General features: G+C 46.5%; 1 protein-coding gene across 3 annotated transcripts; it reads left to right on the top strand.

Moving 5' to 3' along the window:
- Window positions 1-15,301: 15,301 nt before the first annotated feature.
- Window positions 15,302-20,197, top strand: Pax4 (paired box 4). Of its 3 annotated transcripts, none has more exons than XM_038320530.1 (10): window positions 15,302-15,314; window positions 15,664-15,794; window positions 16,080-16,295; window positions 16,578-16,653; window positions 17,207-17,332; window positions 17,539-17,621; window positions 17,976-18,045; window positions 18,810-18,826; window positions 19,119-19,257; window positions 20,061-20,197. In XM_038320530.1, exons 1-10 carry the CDS (start codon window positions 15,302-15,304, stop codon window positions 20,195-20,197), a joined length of 1,008 nt encoding a protein of 335 aa, XP_038176458.1. The 3 variants fall into 3 exon arrangements, with proteins under 3 accessions (XP_038176458.1, XP_038176459.1, XP_038176457.1); XM_038320531.1 differs by having other exon boundaries at window positions 19,116-19,257; XM_038320529.1 differs by having other exon boundaries at window positions 18,771-18,826; window positions 19,116-19,257.
- The last annotated feature ends 1,463 nt before the right edge of the window (window positions 20,198-21,660 follow it).

Below are 21,660 nucleotides of genomic sequence, written 5' to 3'. Positions count from 1 at the left end.
TTACATGGTTTCCAGTGATTGAGCTCAGGTCTTCAGGCTTGCACAGCAAATACTGTATCCGCTGCATCATCTCACCAGCCACTCCTCTATTCCTTCTTCCTTTTCCTTCTTCTTCCTCTGCTTCTTCCCCTTCCTTCCTCACCCTCCTCCTTTCTTATTCTTTTCTTCTTCTAATTTTAATAATGGAGTTTGAACAACATGACTGCTTTGCAAGACCTGAACAAGGACGATGCCACCCTTTATTTTCAACACTTCAGCTTAAAGATCCCCCCCAAAATAAGAATGCATTAGGAGAGCACATAGAAACTGGGCAAGGTTTTGGAGGGCATCTTAATTTCTTTATTTTGTCCCTATCTCTTTTACCTTTTTTTAAAAGCCGGTTTTCAGTATGGCTATGTATTCATAGTTTATTCAGTTTAGCTATGTAGTTAGTGTTTTCTGATTCTGATTCCAAATGATTTTATTTTTACTTTGTGTGCATTGGTGTTTTATTCCATGTATGTCTGTGTAAGGGTGTCAGATCCCCTGGAACTGGAACCACAGTTCTGACCTGCCAGGTGGGACTGGGAATTGAACCCAGGTCCTCCGGGAGAACAATCCCTGCTCTTAACCTTTGAGCCATCTCTCCAGCCCCCTTATACCTCTTTTGTTTTGGTTTTGGCTTGGTTTTTTGGCTTTTGCTGTTGTTTCATTTTGTTTTTTCAAGACAGGGTTTCTCTGTGTAGCCTTGGCTATTCTGGAACTCTCTGTAGATCAGGCTGGCCTTGAACTCAGGGAGATTTGCTTGTTTCTGCCTCCCAAGTGCTGAGATTAAAGACGTGTGCCACCATTGCTTGGCTCTCTTTTGCCTTTTTTTTTTCCTTTTTTTTTTTTTTGGTTTTTCGAGACAGGGTTTCTCTGCAGCTTTTTTTAGAGCCTGTCCTGGAACTAGCTCTTGTAGACCAGGCTGGCCTCGAACTCACAGAGATCCACCTGCCTTTGCCTCCCAAGTGCTGGGATTAAAGGCGTGCGCCACCACCGCCCGGCTCTCTCTTTTGCCTTTTTAACTAGATCCAAGAGAATTTCCCTTCTGTTTGAAAACCTCTCCTGTGGGGAGCTGCCCACCACCATTGCCTAGCAGAAGTGTTGGGTGTTTCTGTGAGCGAGGTGATGAATTTCTCTCATCTGTCTTCGTACTGGAGATGTGGGAGCCATGGCTTCTACAGGTGTTTCCTGTAGACCCACATGCACAGACTTGATTTCATTCTTCATCTTCCTCGAGTGACGTCTTCATTATTGCTCAAGGCTCCTATGCTGGCATCTCCCTTCCTCTCCAAAGCTCACCAAACGTTTCAAAAGAGCTTTCATTGTTTATTGAGACGAGGGTGAGGAAAGAGTGGGGGAAGCAGAAATGTGTAAGGACCTCGCTCTAAAAATTATCACGGTGAGCTGGGGCTGCACCTCAGTGGAAGACGAGTGCTTGCCTAGTATGAGCAAGGACCTGAATTTGATCTCCAACAAATATATAATTCCACTTATGTGGCGGACCTAAAATTAGCAAGTTCACAGAGAGAGAAACTAAACTAGACACCACTAACAGTTGAAAGTGGAGGTAGTTATTACTTAACGGGCACAAATTTCTGTTTGAGGTAATGAAAAAGTTGCAGTGACAGAGTGGCGGTGTTCATATAGCATTGTGACCGCGCTTAACGCCTCTCAACCGCACCCTCAAAAGTAGCTAAAATGGCCAATTGATGTGATTAGCATAATTAAAAAGGAAAGAAAATTCCAGAGGTAAGAAAATCCACATCTTTACTACTGATTCAACATAATCACTCCTATCTCTGGGTTACTAAGATTAGCTTATTGGGACAATTATGCTAGATAATTTAATCGATCTTCTTAGTGCTTGTTTTGAAATCCATTCCTGTTTTCTCAAGGGATAAATTATTCTCAGACTCAGCTTCCTCTAACTATGCTTATAACCCAAAGGAGGCCACACCCACACCGCTGGAGTCCACTGCTGAATGCCTTCCCCAGAGAAAGTCAGACACGTGCCAAGGGATGGGGTCTTGGGGAAAACAGATGTCTCATCGCTCTGTTCGTTGTCCTATCTCTACTGCGACTCCTTTGTCACCTCTGTTTGGGTGCCAGCTGCCTTTCCTGTCACCACTCTTGCGGTCAGGGGAGGTATCAGAGGAAGGCAACGGGGGCGCTGGTGTTACCAGTTGCCATCCCCCGTCACTACTGCAAGGAGACTGAAGGGGGCACTCGGGAGCTGACCCAGAGCAGCCTCTACCTGCCTGCCACACGCCAGGTGACTGAACCACCTTTGTCTCCAAATACTGTTCAGTCAGTCGCAGCATCTTTAACTACACATTCAATTGTAAGAAATTTAAAAAAAAAATACAAATACAAAACTAAGAGAAAGAATGCAAAGGGCTGGGAGACTGGAAAGAATCCGGTATATCGAGTAGAGAAAGCATGGTCGTGAAAGGTCTAAATTCTAGAGGGCAGGCAGGGAAGGGAACAAAAATTAGAGATAAAAAGCAGCCTCCCTTGCACACTGGTGTCAGTGTCTTGCGGAGGTGGGAGGTGGGGGGTGGAGCGCTGCAAAATTTAGCCAGAGCTTCCAGTGAGAAGAGCGGAAAGCAGAACGCTGATGTGATGCAGAACCAAGAACCTCGGAGGACTGCTAAAGAGGAGGCGAGCTGAGGGTTAGGGTTGAGGGATGCCATCTGGGCTGGTAATGAAATCCATGGCCGTGGGTCATTCGGATCTGATTATTGTGTTGAATGGTGCCAAGCCAAAGATAGTAATAAGACTTTATTTATAATTGCCTATCTTTACATAGCTTGCTCTCTAGGTAATGCAGAGCCTCTGTCAGGCTGAGCAGGTGTTGTTTTGGGGACCTTTGTGGACACAGTGAAGATGAAGAGCCCTGGATTTCTGGGACAGAAGTAGGATCCTTATCAGGAGGGAGGGAGTTTTCCTTCTCATTTCTGCTGGGTCTGGCTAAGCAGTGGAAGGTTAGCCAAGCTAGAGTACTCCAGACGGCAGATTATGAGATTATTTTCAGTGAGGACTAAAGAGAACTAATAGAATCCATGATCACTGTAACCTAGCCAAAAGTCCACAATGATAGAAGTAGAAGGCAAAGGCAGGAGAATGGATGGAAGCTCACGGGCCAACTGGCCTAGCACACACAGCAATAAAGAGAGACCCTCAAACAAAGTGGAAGGCTGGGACTGACACCCAAGCTTGTCTTCTGACGTCCACACTCATGTTATAGCACATGTGTGTCTATACACACATACAGCAAGAGAAAGAGAGAGGGGGGATATCTTTTTTTTTACATTTTTAAATTTTTTTATTAAAATTTCCATTTCCTCCCCTTCTCCCACTCCCCTCCCCTCCCCTCCACCCACACCACCACTCCCTCCCTCTCCAGGCCAAAGAGCAGTCAGAGTTCCCTACACTATGGGAAGTCCAAGGTCCTCCCAACTCCCCCCAGGTCCAGGAAGGTGAGCAACCAAACTGACAAGGCTCCCACAGAGCCTGTCCATGCAGTAGAATCAAAGCCCATTGCCATTGTCCTTGGCTTCTCAGTCAGCCTCCACCGTCAGCCACATTCAAAGAGTCCGGTTTGATCGCATGTTCCATCAGTCCCATTCCAACTGGTCTTGGTGATCTCCCGTTAGTTCTGTCCCACCGTCTCAGTGGGTGAACGCACCCCTCGCGGTCCTGACTTCCTTGCTCATGTTCTCCCTCCTTCTGCTCCTCATTAGGACCTTGGGACCTCAGTCCAGTGCTCCAATGTGGGTCTTTGTCTCTATCTCCATCCATCACCAGATGAAGGTTCTATGGTAATATGCAAGATAATCATCAGTGTGGCTATAGGACAAGGCCAGTTCAGGCACCCGTTCCTCTGCTGCCCAAGGAACAAGCTGGGGACATCTCCTTGGACACCTGGGAACCCCTCTAGAGTCAAGTCTCTTGCCAACCCTAAAAATGGCTCCCGTAATTAAGATATATACTTCCCTGCTCCCACATCCACCCCTCCTCCATCCCAACCATCCCATTCCCTCAAGCTCTCCCCATCCTCCCGTTCTCCCTTCTCTCCCCCCCATCTCTCCTTATCCCCACCTCACCCCCACCCCTGTGCTCCCAACCCCTGCCCGGAAATTTTGTCAATTTCCAATATCCAGGAAGATAACAATATGTTTTTCTTTGAGTTCACCTTCTTATTTAGCTTCTCTAGGATCACGAATTATAGGCTCTATGCCCTTTATTTATGGATAGAATCCACTTATGAGTGAGTACATACCATATTCCTCTTTTTGGGTCTGGGTTACCTCGCTCAGTAAAGTGTTTTCTATTTCCAAAGGAGGGATATCTTAAAATGCAACTTTTTGTAATTTCAAAAGCCACGCAACTATTTGCTAAGCAAGGTAACCCTGGGTCAACAAAGGGATTTCGTAAGATAGGCCAGTGAAAGCAGAGATCCCAAGGGTCAGCTGCAGAAGCCCAGAGCCAGGAATGACAGCACTACAGCATTAGGGCAGGGAGGGTGGCCTGGGAATCTCTTCGGCTAAACTGTAATCACTGAACTCAGTCAGTACACAGCAGTATTAAACTATTGATGCGCAATAATTATAGCAATAAAAATAGCAAACACATGGAATGTTCTTATATGTGTTAACTTATGTAATACAACAGTCCAGATGAGGCAGCCATATTCCTTTCTTTTCTTTTTTTTTTTTCTTATGTTGTTTTTTGAGAGAGTCTCACTTAGTGGTCTGGTACTCCCTGTAGACCAGGCTGGCCTTGAACTCACGGAGACCCACCTGCCTCTGCCTCCTGAGTGAAGGAGTTAAAGGTGTGCACCACCGTGCTTGGCTCATTTTATGGATATTGAAAAATAAAACACAGAAAGTTGTTTAGCGAAACATGAGAAAAAAGATACACGGCGGAAGGCAATTGTTTTGTTCTTTTCTTTTTTTTTTTTTTCACTGCTCTTTCTAGCCTGGCATGGGTTCGGTAATTATTTGCTGAAGTAACCATTAGTAGATCCAAGATCATGCGGGTGACACAGCAGGTCTGGGCTAAACACGAATATGCTGGTCCAAGATGTCACCACGCTGTCCTAGGCACTGTTACAGGATAAGCACTTGGTGCGCGTCACCTGGAGCTACATCTTGATAAGCCTTGCCCCATCCTAACCTGACTATCCGAGGGAACACTGTCCAACCCGTGTAAATGAGGCCAGCACGAATCTAACGCTGAGAGAAAACATAGTGTGGGGGAGGAAAAGTGCCGACATGCGTGTGAACAAATACATTAAAATTCTCAACAAAATGGGAATAAATCAGCTCTAACAGTGCAAAGAGAGCTATACACCACGACCAAGTGCGATTTAATACAACTAGACAGTGCTGGTGAACTATTTAAAAGTCTGTTAATGTAATCCACCAAATTAGCAAGCTAACAATGAAGAAAGCACATCACTATATATCAATTGATAGAGGGAAAGCATTTAACAAAATCCAATACCCATTCATGACAAAGAACAACAAAACAGCAGCTACCCGTCTCAGAAAGTTGCATAAAAGGTGAATTTCCTCCATGATTTAAAAAAAAAAATCTTCAAACTCCCCACGGACTCATCATTTGTAATAAATGTACTGTTCTGGTGGGAGATATTGATAATGTAGCAGGATGTGGATATGTAGGTGCAAATGTAAAAGGAACCTTTGTGTCAAGTCTATTGTGAACCTGAAACTGCTTTAGAGCATTAAATATCATACACACATGCACGCACACACCACACACACACACACACACACAAACACTTAATTTTTATTTATTTTATTTATTCTTCTCTCAACACATTTAGTTTATTAATTTAATTAATTAATTTATTTTAATTTTTTTAAATGCAGGATTTCTCTGTGTAGCTCTGGCTGTCCTGGAACTCACTCTGTAGTCCAGGCTGTCCTTGAATTCAGAGAGCTGTCCACCTCTGCCTCCCGACATGTGTCACCATGTCTGGCCACACATTTAATTTTTAAAAACTTTAAAAAAAACATAGATTATTCAACACAATATCAGTGAAGAAGAATAAAGTTGGACAATTCACACTCCTCAACTTAACACTCACGTTAAAGCTACAGGATAGCATAGCATTAGTGAAAGAATAGGAGCAGAGATTAATTCAAGCACACAGAGATAAAGAAAACCATACCAGTACTGCCAACATTCCTGTTCTATTTTATGTGTATAAATGCTTCACTCTCATGTTTGCCTGTGTATCATGTGTGTGCCTGGTGCCCACAGAGGTCAGAAGACAGTATTGGATCCCCTGGAACTGGAGTTATGGATGATTGAGTCACCATGAGGATGCTGGGAATGAAACCCAGATCCACTGCAAGAAAAATGTTCTTAACTGTTGAGCCATCTCTCCAGCCTCCAGTCAAATACTCTTGACCAAGGAACAAAGGTGATTCAATGAAGAAAGGCTAGTCCTTTCAACAAATTTGAGCAATTGGGATATAGTTTTTAAAAATGAATAGAGGCTTAGATTACACATTTCAAGAATATCAAATGTATAAAACTTCTGACTGGCGGTGGTGTAGTCGCAGCCCTTGGGAGGTAGCCATGAGAGACTTAGGAGCTCCAGGTCATTGCTGGCTACTTAGTGCATTCCAGGCAAACCCGAACTTCATCAGATCCTGTTGCAAAAAAGCAAAAAGACAGATGTGCTATTACATGCACTCAGGAGACAGAGTCGGGCAGATCTCTGAGTTCCGGGCCATCCAGGGTTATGTAATGAGATCCTGTCTCAAATAAATCAACAAATAAGTAGCCAAAACAATAAACCAAAAGAAAAAATTATCACATAAGCTGGGATTGGTAGTGAATGCTTTTAATCCTAGCAATGGGGTTAAAGAACCAGATGGATCTCTGAGTTCAAGCCCAGCCTGGTCTACTAAGTGAATTCCAGGACAGTCAGAGCTACAAAATAGAGAGTCCCTGTCTCAAAAAACAAACATCAAAACAGACCATAGCAATTTCTGGCAAGGGTACAAAGCAACAGGAGCTGTTCTCTGCTCTTTCTAGGGATGTCAAATGGTGTGGAAACATTAGATATACTTTGGCAGGTTTTTTTTCATAACTAAAAATAGTCTCACATATAGCTGAGCAATTGTGATCCTAGTATGTTGAAAATTTGCATGTACACTAAAACCTGCACATAAATGTTTACACTAGCGTGATTTATAATTGCTCAAACTATACAATGTCCCTCATAGGTGAACAGGTAAACCATGGTTCATCTATACAATAGCTTAGTATTTAGCAGTAAAAACAAAAGAACAGTCAGTACATGCATAAACATGGATGCTATTAAACAGATATTTGCTAACTGAAAAGGTGACGTATTCCATGATTTCATTGTATGACATTCTGGAAGAAGGAAAACTATAATAATAATAAAAAGTCCAGTGTTTACCAGGTGTTTACGAAAAGGAGAAAGGTTGAATTTGGAATGACAATAATTCTTAGGTAGTAAATCTGCTATTCCGTATGATGACATAATTGTGAACAAAATGTTACAACATAAAGAGTAAGCCCTAATTATGCAATTTTGAAACACTCAGGTAAGAGGTCAGAGGGACCTAAAAAGGAATGCAGAATGTATAAAATCAAACCAGCTGCACTGGACATGTATGAACAACCCACAGAAGTGGATAGCAATAATGTTGCTACTTTAGGAAACTTTGAGTGGGGGGGGGGGGTCCAAAAACAATAAAAGTAAGAGCATTTGCACAGAGGCTGGAGATGTAGTCTGGAGATGGAGAAATTGTCTGCATCATTAGGTCCCTAGAAAAAGCTCCTGCATTGAAATGTTAACTAAGCCCTGCTCTCTGGTGGATAAGATGTTACCCAGGGGCAGTGATGTTAACCATTCTGACACAGCGATGATGTGTACTGGAACTGGAAAAATAGGTAAGAAGGTGGCGGATTATGTTTTACACCCAAACATGGGAGAAACAGAAATGGTTCCTGTACTGATGGATTACAATTAGGAACATCACGTTTATTTTACTATAGATTCAAATGCATACATACAGAAACATGCATGTATTTCTTTGTTCTGTTGGTCAACTGACAGAAACTAGAAGTGTTGACATCCTATTAGAAGCTAGCACCCGCCTGGCGGTGGTGGCACACGCCTTTAATCCCAGCACTCTGGAGGCAGAAGCAGGCAGATCTCTGTGAGTTTGAAGCCAGCCTGGTCTACAAGAGCTAGTTCCAGGACAGGCCCCAAAGCTACAGAGAGACCCTGTCTCAAAAAATAAACAAAACAAAACAAAACAAACAACAACAACAAAAAAAGAAGCTAGCACTCTAGTCCCCAGATTTTGGTTTCTCATATTATTGTCCATTAAAAGGACCAGAGCTCCTTGGAGAAACAGATTGTTCTAGGAGTGGGAGATAGACAAGATAAACCTGGAGTATCTTTCAAGTGTCAGAGAGTAAGGACGCACTGTGACAATCACCCCCAAATAAAAGTCACACAAACTCCATGTGGGTTTGGCCAGTGAGGGCATGCTGAAGGGACAAGGGACTGATGACCAGCCCTGAAGCAATGAAGCAGCAAAATTAAGTAGTACATTTAGTTATACCCCAAAGAATAAAATAAGTTTGTTTAGAAATCAATACATCTATATTGATTGCTACAGAACCTTACATCGTGATTAATAGCCAACAAATAAATTATCGGGCACATAGATATGAGAGAAGACAAATATTCAGAGAAACTCAACTTGATTATGCAGACAGTGTTCTCAAGTAAGCGACCAGAACTATCCACCCTTTAACTACGACTTACACAGCAGCTTTTTCAGAAAATTGCGGTATGGAATGCAGGGGAGGTAACTTAAGTGGACAAAACGGACACACACTACTTCAGCTAGAGGATCGAGGTCAACATCAACAGCTACAAAGCATGTTAGCCTAGGTACCCTTAATCTATGTGATAGAAACGGTACCACACCTCTTTGCTCTTCATGCCCTAGCCCCATCGGCGATGCAGAGGTGGGAACCAGGTGTGGTGCTATATACCTGTAAATCTCGCCACTGGAGAAGTGGAGGCAGGAGTACCAAATGTTCAAGGTCATTTTCAGCAGCATTTGGATTTGTGGCCACCTGGGCTACATTAAGAGTCCGTCTCATAAAGCAACAAATAAACAGCACCTCTAAAACTCCCTGGAAAGGGGGTGGATGAGGAGAGGTTAATCAAGGGGACCTAAGTTACACTTCGTTAGGGGCCAGCAGGTCTGGAGTGCCACCATTGCTCGGTAATATGTATAATGTATATTTCAAAAAACTCTAGTAGAGAGTATCTTGAATGTTTTCACTGTGAAGAAATATTAAGTTTTGAGGAGATAGATCCGTTTTTAAAAAATATTTTTATGGTTTATTTAACTTTATTTTATGTGCATTAGTGTGAAGGTGTCAGATCCCCTGCAACTGCATCTTCAGACAGTTGTGAGCTGCCATGTAGGTGCTGGGAATTGAATCCAGGTCCTCTGGAAGAGCAGTCAGTGCTATTAACCACTGAGCCATCTCTCCAGCCCCCAAGAGATAGATATATTTAAGCTCAGTGAATATACACAATGGATGTAGTATCAGACATCACATAATACCCCATAAGTATATATGATTTTATGCTTTTACATAGTGGAAAATAAGTTAGAAGCTCTTTCAATCAAGGGGCGGTTTATAAAATACTTTATTCCATAAAACCATCTAGTTATTAAAAACAGAAGGAATCTAAGAAACGGCCAAAGGGAGCTGAAGAAGATGTGAAGACAGATGTGGAATGTTCTCCTGGATGGGTCCTGGAACTGAGGTGGGAACATAAGGGTAGAAGCGGGGAAGTCAGAAGGGACTTCAGCGAGCAGCAGCATCAATATTGTCTACTAATCACAAGGCATCTACCGTGTTACTGTAAAATGCTGACGGGGAAAACTGGATGGGGAACGTATGCCAACTCTCTGTTCCGCCTTCAGAACTTCTCTGTCATACGGTTTAGTAAAACAGACAACTGGCTGCTTGTTGTACGGCCTCAGTGCCAGGCGAAGTAAGGCACTGGGGTGAGGGTAGCCTTAGCAATTCCTAGGGAGCCCCAGTTTGCGGGTCTGGTGGCTGGCACAATGTCACCCTTAAGTTCTCTCTTACTGTGATTGCAGGCACAGTGTCTGGCGGGGTAGCTCTAGATCTGTCCTTTCACACCCAGTGGGCTTCCTTTTCCTGTCTCCAGTAGCTCTAGTCTCTCTGAACTTCTCGATTCCGTTGGGAGTCTAGTCTTAGAGAAGAACCATCCCAGCCGACCACCCCTAGTCTTGTAACAAACTTAGGTCAGGCTTGAGCTCAGAGATAAGGGGCTCGATTTTTTTCTGTGCTCCTACTCCAAAGCGGGATGGAGGGTGCGCTTTTCGCTCCCTTTCTGTGGGGAGCAGGGGAGGGACCCGGACCTTGTAGACTCTGAGCTGAACTGCAAAGGGGTTTGCAGGCAGGCAGAGTTCTGACACTGGCAGGTAATCAGGTCTGGAGAAGTAGAAGGGTTGTACGAAGTTTTGTGGGCTGTAGGATGCAAGTGTAGCGTGACTTCTACGCTCAGGAATATCCAGGGAATTCGAAGAACTCCCATATTTTTGCAGCAGAGGGACTGCTTGGACTTTAAAGTGGGATGTTCCGGCTGCAGGAAAATGGCTTTGGATAGGTGGCGCGTGCGCTCTGGAAAACTGAGGGCTGGCAGAGAGATGGGGCTGTCTTTACAGAGGGAAGATGAGGACCAGGACCCCACAAACTACATAAAGGCAACATAGGGAGGGGAGAAACAGTCTGGAACTGGCATCACCTCCTCCAACAGGTGCCAAAAGCTCCCGGGAGGTGCCAGACAAAGTCAGCAGGCCTGTGCGCCAGCCGCGCCCTGTCCTCTCCAGCTTTACGCACGGCTTAGTTCGCCTTTTAGCCTCGCGAGGAAAGCAGGGAGGAACTCCAGTCATCTCTGCTAAGAATAGAAATTTTTCCATAGTCACAGGCCCCTACCAGGAGTTACCCCAAAGGCAGGAGCCAACGGTCTAGGCTCTCTCTACATCCAGGTGCGGAAGGAGCAGGAAGGGCCTTGGCTGGCCCAGGAGAGGGGCGCACAGCTTGGCTGGCGTGTGGTAAGACCTTTGAGTTAATGTATAATTGTGAGCAGATGGCGGGGGCTGGCGGCAGCCTGGGGGCTGGGCTCAGCTAATGAGGGACAATTAGCCCCAAACACGGTGGGGGCAGCTGAGAGAGTCAGACAGTGAAGGTAGATATTTGCTCCTCAAACAGTCTGGCGCGTTAGGCAGAGGGTTGAGCTACTGAGCCTTTGGGCTTGCTAGGCCCCCCGCCAGGGCCCTTTCCCCTTTTTTTCCTCTCCTATCACCTCTGGGTCGAAAGCTTCTGTTTGTTCAGACCCGAGAGCCTGTTGTAAAGACAGAGCGAGAGGGTAGTTTATGGGGGAAATCTCTGCCACCACCATCTGCCAGGGCTTGTCCTCTCTCCCCCCTGACACCCCTACCTACACCCTCATGCAGCTGCCTATAGGAAAAGCCGGTCAGGGCATGAGCCTTGAGCTCCAAGATGCGAGGGCAGATCCAGAGAAAAGAATAAGGCAGGAGAGGGAGGTTGAGAGCAGGGATACCCTGTGCCTTCTTGGGGACCTTCTTTCGCCAGGCATAATTAAGCAGAGTGCCCAGCAGCCCCTAGCTGCCCCTGGTGGAAGAACTCTCCTTGCCCTGGGGCATGTGCTGTCCTGCCCATGGTGCTGTAAACATCTGTTGCAGTCTTCCCTCCGGTCCAGCGCTCCAGCCCAGCCTGAAGATGCTGGAGCAGACTGGAAGAGGAGTGGAGTGTGTGTCAGGGTAAGACTGAGGACCCATTTCTGTGATGTATTTGGCTTTGGAAGACAAGAGTTTGCAACTCTAAGCTCCAGGTTCATAGATGATACCCACTTCTGAAACACCACCAAAACCCAAAGCATTTACCAATGAGATCTTCTAGTCTTTCCTCTTAATTCTTGGTCTACTCTTAATGCCTTAATAAACGGGGGTTGCTTACTTGAGCATCACTTTTGTGCCTGAGTTACAGAATCTGAGATACAGAATGGACCCCAAAGGCTTTCTACATCTGCTCCTTCGCACCCTTACAAGCGTCTGCCCACAACTGCGATGGCAGCAAGGCTCCCAAGCACGAAAGTCTGTGTTCCCTTCCAGCAACCCACTCCCAAGGAACAACCTCCCCACCCACTGGTTTCCACACTCCAGCAATGGCCCAGACAATCTATGGTGTCTTTTGTGAGAACAGGGATATCATTTTTTAAAATTTAATCTAAAACTACCTAACCCAAGGAACACGGAGTCTGGAAACATCCAGAGGTGGAAGAGGGCAGAATAGAGGGTGTGTGTGTGCATCCTTAGATCTGATGCATATCTGGTCATCCTGACACTCAGTCCCACCAGCCTAGCGCTGTCGGGTCCACGATGGCCCTATTTCCAGGCAAGGACTCATTCTGTGTGTCATTTCAGGCAAGGAACAGCTAGAGAATTGGTGAGAATCCTCCCTGGAGAGAGTTGACATATGTGACCCACACTTCTCTGTCCACTCTCCTCTCGAGGTTTCAGATGCCAACTCAGACTGTACTTCATCAAGCTATATGCCATTTATCTTGTATAATAATACACACACAATCTGGGGGTTGACTCAAAGACTCTGACATATGCAGCATGGCTGGGAAACTGTATCAGTGCTTCTGGAATGTTCTTTTATATTTCTATGCATGTGAAACTTTGGGACCATAGTCTGAAGTCCCTCGTCTTCCTTGATTCTCATTCTTTTCAGGAATACTGGCCCATGCTTGGGGACACCCTATGCTGAGAGAACCTGTCTGAGAATGGCTCTATGCTTCCTTCAGGGTGAGTGGACACAAGGTGGACTCTGAAGCCCCACAGAAGGACCCAGCGGGTCCCTGATTGTGGGTTAGCCTGCCTCAGGGCCAATGTCAGCCAGCCCCATGCACACTTCCCTCCTCCTCTGCTCATGGCCTGTGACATCACTGGCTACTCCCAGAAGGCTGCCCTCTGCTCCTGAGCACAGACTCTGCGTGGCTCTGGACCCCCTGGCTGGCCCGAAGCAGCAGCAGAGTGGAGGCTGTTACAAGAGCAGACCACCAGCAACCTCTGGAGCCCACACAGGAGCCTCGGACCTCCCGCTGGAATTCCTACCTCCTTTCCTCCACCCAGGTAGTTCGCTAGCAGGCTCATTGTCTGCTCTGCCTCCCATCCTGTCTCCATGTCTTTGTGTGCCCAAACTCAACTTTCTTCCTCCTGTCTACACAGTGATTCTCCTTCCTGCCCCTTCAACTCCTCAACCTGCTTTCTCCTCTAATGAGTATCAAGATGTTTTTCTGACAGGTTGCCACATATATTGGGGGTGTGGGGGAGGCTATTGGAGATAGGGTTTCCTTTTGTGAGTCAGGGCACGATTCATCTTGGTTTGGAGGTCTTTTAGATGTGACTATTGGACCTGTTTTCCACAGTAACTTTGGTCACTTGGGAAGATAGACTCTTATGCAGGTTTAGCTGATAGTCTCAGCCCTTGTTCCCCTGCCCCTTGCACCCCCAGCTTCCCTCTCCATTTCTTAAATGACAGTTGCCCAAGGATTAAGTAGGGCTGGGGGAAGAGAAAGAGAATTCCATGCTTTGGAGCAGAAATGTTTTATCTTTGCTCAGAAACTGGTTTCTGAACCTTGAATTTTATTCTCCGAGGGGGTCTTGATTTATGTTAATCTTAGTCTGTGCCTCCATTTTCTTTGTGTGTGTGTGTGTGTGTGTGTGTGGTGTGTGTAGGGGATTTGACTGTCTCATTGAGTTTCTGGAATGCTGAGAGATTGAAGGGGTATATCTACAGATGCCTAAACATAAATGAAAAAAAGTCACCCTTGCTACCGAATTCAATGAGCTCTGGGTCCATTGATGTTTTGCTCCTGCTGGTTTCTTCTTCCTATTGCATTGTTATCTCCATTTAAAAGGAAAGACTCCCAGGAAGGATTCAGGTGGGACTGATATTCTTAACCTCTTCCCTCTCCTGGTATAACTCTCTACACACTCAGCTCGCCTCTGTCCTTTTCTCCCCACTCACTTCGTCCCAAACAAACAGCAATGTGCTCATGCCTAATGCCCTATTTTGAAGTAATTGCTGTTGAGTTAACTGAGCCAAGGCAGCTTGGTTATTTCAGGAAAGTTCCACGGGTAAACTGTTCCCTGGAGTTACCTACAGCTCTGCCAGGATCCCAGACACAAAAGGAGACAGCTTCAACTCCTTTTAGTTGCTGTTGAGAGCAGAAAAGACAAGACTCTCTTGTGCTGAAGATGGCTTCTGCTCCCACGAGCAGACAGCATCAGCACCCCTTCCTTTCCAAATGCTGCAAGGAAATGCTAGCAAAATTTGCAATGTCTAAAAGGGAGCCATTGAAAAGCAAACTTCACTGTGGTATGTGGACTTCTCCCATGTTCAAAAGCACTAATAGCTACAACAACCTTAGACCCTGCTATGAGCCGTGCCTTCCTTCTAGTAGAAGCCTTCACCTCAGGCTTTATGTATCTTTTTCCAATGTGTGCGACCAGATCCCAGGATCTGAGGGTAGAGCTGAGTCCCAAATCCTCCACCCCACTCCAAGCTTCCTGGAGAACACAAAAACAAGGGTAAGGCTGTCCTTGAAGTGCTTTGATGGGAGTTTGGAGAACTGAATTTAGGACCTCCTGATTACAAACTCTGAACTTGAAAGCCAGAGAGTCTCTGGCTCAAGGGTGTCAGTCAGGCACTGAGAAGGCTTATGGCCAGTCAGTCGTCACATTGTTCACTTGGGGAAGAGAAAGTCCGGGTACTGAGAATGGTCCCTTCCACCGCTCAGCCCCTCTTTAATAGATATGTGGGAAGTTAGTTCCTACTCCTCCTCCATCCTCCTTACCAGGAAAGATCCAGTCCCCAGCTGACCCTGTGATGTCCGTCACATAAGAACGTAGCAGAATTGTAATGTTTTTGTGTTAGCCAGCCTGCTGGCCCTGTCGAAAACATTCCATTCCTTGACCATTTCAAGGGACCACACTTAAATAACCCTATATTATTGCAGAACCAGATCAAAAAGGAAACTTCTAGACGCTGCCACTTTCAGTCTGCCAGTTGGCGTCCTGCCTTTCTGTGAGAAGGACCAGTGTGAAGCATGCAGCAGGACGGTGAGAGGCCTGGGAGAAGTTGAAAGAATAGAGAAGGGTTCCGAGATCGAATACTGCCACTGGGTCTTGGCTCCCAACAACACAATTTCTTTTGTCCTAGTCAATGCTCTGGGCATAGTTCTCTCCAGTTGCTCCCTCTCTGAATTACTCCGCTTCTTTTGGATTAGGACATAACCAGCCCCTAAAGAAAATGGCTTGTTTTGAGGACCCTGGAAAAAGGCGGGCACAATCTCAGAGAAAGACATACTGTGTAGTAGCCAACCAGGATAGAAAACCTGCGTGACCTTCTGCAAGGGTGGGTGAGGACCTGGGCGCACACAGTGCGCTGAAGCTTACCTCTAACATTCAGGAATCAGCAGTGTGAATCAGCTGGGGGGACTCTTTGTGAATGGCCGGCCTCTTCCTCTGGATACCCGGCAGCAGATTGTGCAGCTAGCAATGAGCGGGATGCGGCCCTGTGACATCTCTCGGAGCCTTAAGGTAGTGCCAAACCTTTTGTCCCATGATGGAGACAAGAACAAGGCACCAAGGACCTCTCTTAAGATAACAGTTTGGGGCTGAACCCCAAGGGTCTCCTCCTCAAAGACCCTCTTGGAGGTTGGAAAGGGGAGTTTTAGGTGCCCAAGATGAGCTTAGCCACTCAACTCCATGGCTTGGTTCAGGAAACCCCCCTTTGCCTTGTAGCTTCCTTTTGTCTTAGGAATGCTGAGCTTCCTTCTGCCTATCATGTCTTCTGGTCCTGTTTCTGCTTCTCATCTGACTCAGGTATCTAATGGCTGTGTGAGCAAGATCCTAGGACGTTACTACCGCACAGGTGTCTTAGAACCCAAGAGTATTGGAGGAAGCAAGCCGCGTCTGGCCACACCGGCTGTGGTGGCTCGAATTGCTCAGCTAAAGGATGAGTATCCAGCACTCTTTGCTTGGGAGATACAACGCCAGCTTTGTGCTGAAGGGCTTTGCACTCAGGACAAGGCTCCCAGTGTAAGTGCCCTCTCCCCACCTTGGGGCTTGCTGGTAGACTGGGGAGAAGATTCCTTTCTTCCTTGGCAATTTTGTTATCTTAGCCTGGTGCTTGGGGAAACTGGTATTGGCCTTCTGACTCACAATTTCTCTTCTGAAAAGTGGCGGTAGTCAGGGAACTGAGGAGGAAGTATGGGCTGGGGGCGGAGCAGGCCTTGGGAATGGCGAGGCGAGGGCAAAGGATCTACTGAATGCATTCCTGGGTGTAGACACGTTTTCCCAATATGTACCCCAACACCCCAGGTGTCGTCTATCAACAGAGTCCTTCGGGCACTACAGGAAGACCAGAAGTTGCACTGGACACAACTCAGATTACCAGGTGAGTATTAGAATTGCCAGCAGAGATAACCAGAGCCAAATTCTTAGCGTTTTATAGCTCTTCCTTCTGCCTAACATGAGAAATTCTCCCTCTTTTTTTCAATCACCTTCCCAACACTCCCTTAAAGAGGCTCTAGTGGGTGGCTTTGCTTGCTCCTGGTAGAATACAGAGGTGTCAGAAAAATGAAATTGTTGCTCAGTCATCAACCAGTAGTTGGCATGTCTTGGAACAGAACCTAGATCCCTTAACTCCTAGATTCACACTAACTGCTAAGGGCAAGGCTAGACAGGGCCTTTCATACCCTTCCTCTACTTCCTTCAGCTTCTCAAAACATTGTCCATATTCTATGGGGTCATTCAAGCCTGGAGCAATTCTGTTTCCCCTAAGTAGTACCATGATACCGGGCACATTGTATAGCAACTGCATAGCAAGGAACGGCACACTCCTGTGGCCGCGCTCTGCTTGTGTGTCTGTGTTGTTTTCTAGTGAGAGACCCCAGAAAGCCAGAAAAGTCTACGTCGCAAATGCCGTAAGACATTGTTCTCCTTTGCAGTTGTTTTGGCTCCAACTCTTCCCAGTTCCCACAGTAGATGTGAGGCTCCCCGAGGTCCCCATCCAGGGACCAGCCACAGGAATCGAACTATCTTCTCCCCAGGCCAAGCCGAGGCCCTGGAAAAAGGTGCTGGGCTGGGGTAGACAGTGGGGTGGAAGGTCCTTGGTATGGCAGAAAGGCTTGAGACTTGTGGGCAAGGGCTGAAGGGTCCAGGTTGTGGGTGGATTGGCCTTGGAAAGGAGGGCTACTTAGGGTTTTAAGAGGTAGGGAGTGGGGACTGACAAGAGACCATGCCTTCCTTACCCTCACTGTGGGAACCTTTGTCTCTGCAGAGTTCCAGCGTGGGCAGTACCCAGATTCAGCAGCCCGTGGAAAGCTGGCTGCTGCCACTTCTCTGCCTGAGGACACAGTGAGGGTGAGTGATCTCTGTAGCACAGTGGGAGGAAACTGGAAAGGAGAAGAATGTTCTGACCAGAACTTTGGGTCTGCTAAGGTAGAGATGGCAGCAAGAGGGTGGGGAGAAAAACTTGCTTAGAAAAAAATCAGAGGTGATGTCCTCCTTGCTTTTCTGTTGATCGCTCTCCTCGTTTCCACACCCAGGGCTTTTAAGAGAGGGAGGAGACAGAGGGCAAAGGCAGAGCAGGGAGAGAGGGTGCCAGAGTGGTGGAAGGCTCTGCCTTCGGAGTCCAGGCCAGGGACACATGGTGAGAGCAGCTGGTGCCAGGTGGCTGAAGTCACAGCCACTGATACAGTTCCTGTTCTCTCTCAGGTCTGGTTTTCCAATAGAAGAGCCAAATGGCGCAGGCAAGAGAAGCTGAAGTGGGAAACACAGCTACCAGGTGATTTCTGTACATATCCACCCATCCATCCCATCTACCCACCCATCCATCCACCCACCCATCCATCCATTCACCCATCCATCCACCAACCCACCCATCTATCTATTCATCCACCAATCCACTTATCCATCCATCTATCCATCTGCATCCCTCCATCTGCATCCATCCATCCATCCATCTGCATCCATCCATCCATCTGCATCCATCCATCCATCTGCATCCATCCATCCATCTGCATCCATCCATCCATCTGCATCCATCCATCCATCTGCATCCCTCCATTCATCCATCCATCTGCATCCATCCATCTGCATCCATCCATCTGCATCCATCCATCCATCTGCATCCCTCCATTCATCCATCCATCTGCATCCATCCATCTGCATCCATCCATCTGCATCCATCCATCCATCCATCCATCCATCCATCCATCCATCCATCTGCATTTATATAGCAATCCTCATATACCTGGCTCTGTACTAGATTCTGGGCATGTCCACATCCTATTCTTAAAGGCTGCTCAGTCTCTAGGATCATCCCTTGAACTTTATCATTTTTTCTGGTTTTCTAAAGCTGTTTTGGGAAGAAGACAGACTAATTTGTGACATTTGTCTCTTCCAAACTCTGCAAGAAGCTGCTACCCTTCCTGGAACCTTTATCTTTTACCATATCCCAGGTCCCCATGCCTATTTCTCCCTCTGAGTGGATCCACCCTCACCTTGTAGGTGCTTCTCAGGATCTGGTGGTACCAAGAGTTCCCCCAGGGATCATGTCTGCACAGGTACTTAGGAGGAGGGGGGAGTTTATAAACTGGGAAGACTGAAGGTCTCATGACCTCTCCTATTTCTGGTGAAAGCATAAGGAAAACCCATGGATAGGCAAGGCCTCCACTGTGTCTTCTACAAAATGCTATCCCTGGTCTCCCATGTGAATGGCACCCTCTGGAGTGTAGGACACAGCCTGGGGTGGGGGGCAGGTGATATTGGGAGTCATGCGGTCCTAGTTCCCAGGCTTTCTGAATAGGAAGACTCACGAGTGGTTGAGAAGACCCCCAACTTTGCTTTCTCTAGCAGTCCCCTGGTAGTGTGCCCCCAGCAGCCCTGCCTGTGCCGGAACCGCTGAGTCCTTCCTTCTGTCACGTGTGCTGGGGGATAGCACCAGACAGGTGTTTCAGTGACACCCCATCCCACGCCTGTCTCCAGTCCTGCTGGGGTAAGAATCGAGAACGGGATGTGTGTTCCCAGAGTCTACAACAGATCCTGGAGGGCATGGGAAGGGGTGGTTGTGGGTATTCTTTACCTTTTCTGTGGGAGGGTATGGCCCTCCAGCTGGGGATACCAAAGGAATCTCTCAAAACAGCTTCCCTCATTCCTTGTGTGGCTCTTAATGCTGGGGCATCCATAGTAGCTCTGACACCTACAGAAGGCAAAGGAGGTGGTGTTGAGATCTGACTGTATATACCTTTAGGTACATATGTCTCAGCCCTCCACCTCAGTGGCTTTGAGAGGCCTGTAGGACCCATAAGCCCAACCCAGGTGCCAGCAAGATGCTCAGCAAGTAAGAGCACTTGCTACCGAGCCTGACAACCTGAGTCTGACCCCGAAGTTCACACGGCAGAAGGAGAGAATCGACTCCCACGAGTTGTTCTCTGGCCTCCACATGTGTGCTTTGCACATGCTGTGCACACACAGGCATTCGAACCCACAAATAGTGGATAAATTAATGTGGGAGGGGGAGGCCCATGTTCCCCTGCTTGTGCACATGCATTGCATTCGGATACACACCTACACACCCATAGTGAATAAATTAATGTGGGTGAAAAGCCCAAGCTCCTCAGAGTCTTGCTGGTGTCACCCCCATTGCCACCTTTTGCTCTTCCTGCTGCTGATTCTGTCACTAGTCTTGGTGCCACTTCAGCCCTAACCTGTCTGGTACCCCACTGATGTAAGACTTGGACTAAGGTGAGAGACCCAGAGACAGGTGAGATCTAATACCATTATTTCTCCTCCACACAGATTGCCACTCCCTCCTTCCTGTGGCTTCTTCTTCATATATGGAATTTGCCTGGCCCTCCCTTACCACTCCTCCTGTGCACCATCTGATCGGAGGGTCAGGAGAAGCGGCATCAACCCATTACTCACTCTGGCCATAACAGGCTTCCATTTGGGAGTAATAAAAACTTTTTAAAAGTTAGCAATACTTCTTACTATTAACCTTTTCTCATGAACACCAATGTGCTTCTATCTATCTATCTATCTATCTATCTATCTATCTATCTATCTATCTATCATCTATCTATCTTCTATCTATCTATTATCGATCTATCTTCTATCTTGTAATTTATGTATGCATGCATTTTATCCAGTCATATTTATCTGTGTAACGAATCTATCAATCCCATGTTTGTAGGTATTTATGTACCTATTGACCTATTTAGGTGTTGGGGTTACACATGCACACACATCATATTACATCATAGCACCTCACTCTTCGGTCCTCCAGCACAGGACGGCAGAAAACAAACAAATGAGAGTCAACAAGTAAATAACTAACCATAACATAATAGCCACACCTAGGAAAATTTACTAGAGTTCTTTTATTTATTTGTTTTTGCTTGTTCGTTTGTTCGTTTATTGTTTTGATTCAGGGTCTCACTATGTAGCTCTGGCTGTCCTGGAACTCGCTCTGTAGACCAGGCTGGCCTCAAACACACAGAGAGATCACCTGCCTCTGCCTCCCAAGTACTGGGATTAAAAGTATGTGCCATCACCCCTGCCAAGACAATTTATTATAGTTCTTTGGTCTGAACAAATAAACATCAATTTCCTAATTGCATATGTATTTTTGCCATAGCAGCAGAGTGGAAATGACATTTTGAGATTCTCCTCTCCTGTTCATACATGCTCCAGAGCCACACCTGAGTTCCAGATCTTCTCAAGTCTGCAAAGAAAGCTGCAGGCTTCTCCCTGGTAGTCTTGGGATGTGGGGAGAGGGAAGAAGCTAGAAAAAAAGAGGTTAAGTGAGGGGATATTTGGAAAGGAAGACTGACTTGTATTTCTAAGTTCTTTCTCCTCCCCATGCCCCTGCTTCTTCCCATATAATCCCAGTCTGGCCTTGAATTCCTAGTCCTCCTGCTTCCACCTCCCAAGTACTAGGATCACAGGCAGGCACTGCAAATTCTCAACAATTCCTTCCTCTTCTGAGAGGCAGAGGGTGGGTAATGGTGGTAGTGACAGGAGCAGGGGTGGGTGGCATGCTTGTATTTTCCACCTGGAGTAGGCACTGACTTAGAGCAAATCCTCTAAAGCTGGCTGTTGAGGAACTGGTGAGCAACCACACATCTATTTATATGTAATCCATGTTAAAATGAACAGTTAGCTACCACGGAACCAGCCACATTTCAAACACCACATGTGGGTTGCGCCTTCTTTTCTGGAGCATTTTCACCAACAGAGAAAAGTGTGATGATGGTGTGGCCCCGGAAGCCATTTGATGACAAAGACGACACCGCCTGCCCCTCCCCTGACTTCTCTGCTTTTGAGATGGAGGTCTGCTTGATAGGGTTGCTCAGGAAAATAGGCAAGGTTATGGGAAGACAATATGCACAGCATGGAC

The sequence above is a fragment of the Arvicola amphibius genome, chromosome 2 (assembly GCF_903992535.2).
Source record: "Arvicola amphibius chromosome 2, mArvAmp1.2, whole genome shotgun sequence".
NCBI lineage: Eukaryota > Metazoa > Chordata > Mammalia > Rodentia > Cricetidae > Arvicola > Arvicola amphibius.
The sequence above is the reverse complement of the archived record's forward strand: the minus strand, read 5'-3'. Positions and strand labels throughout refer to the sequence as shown.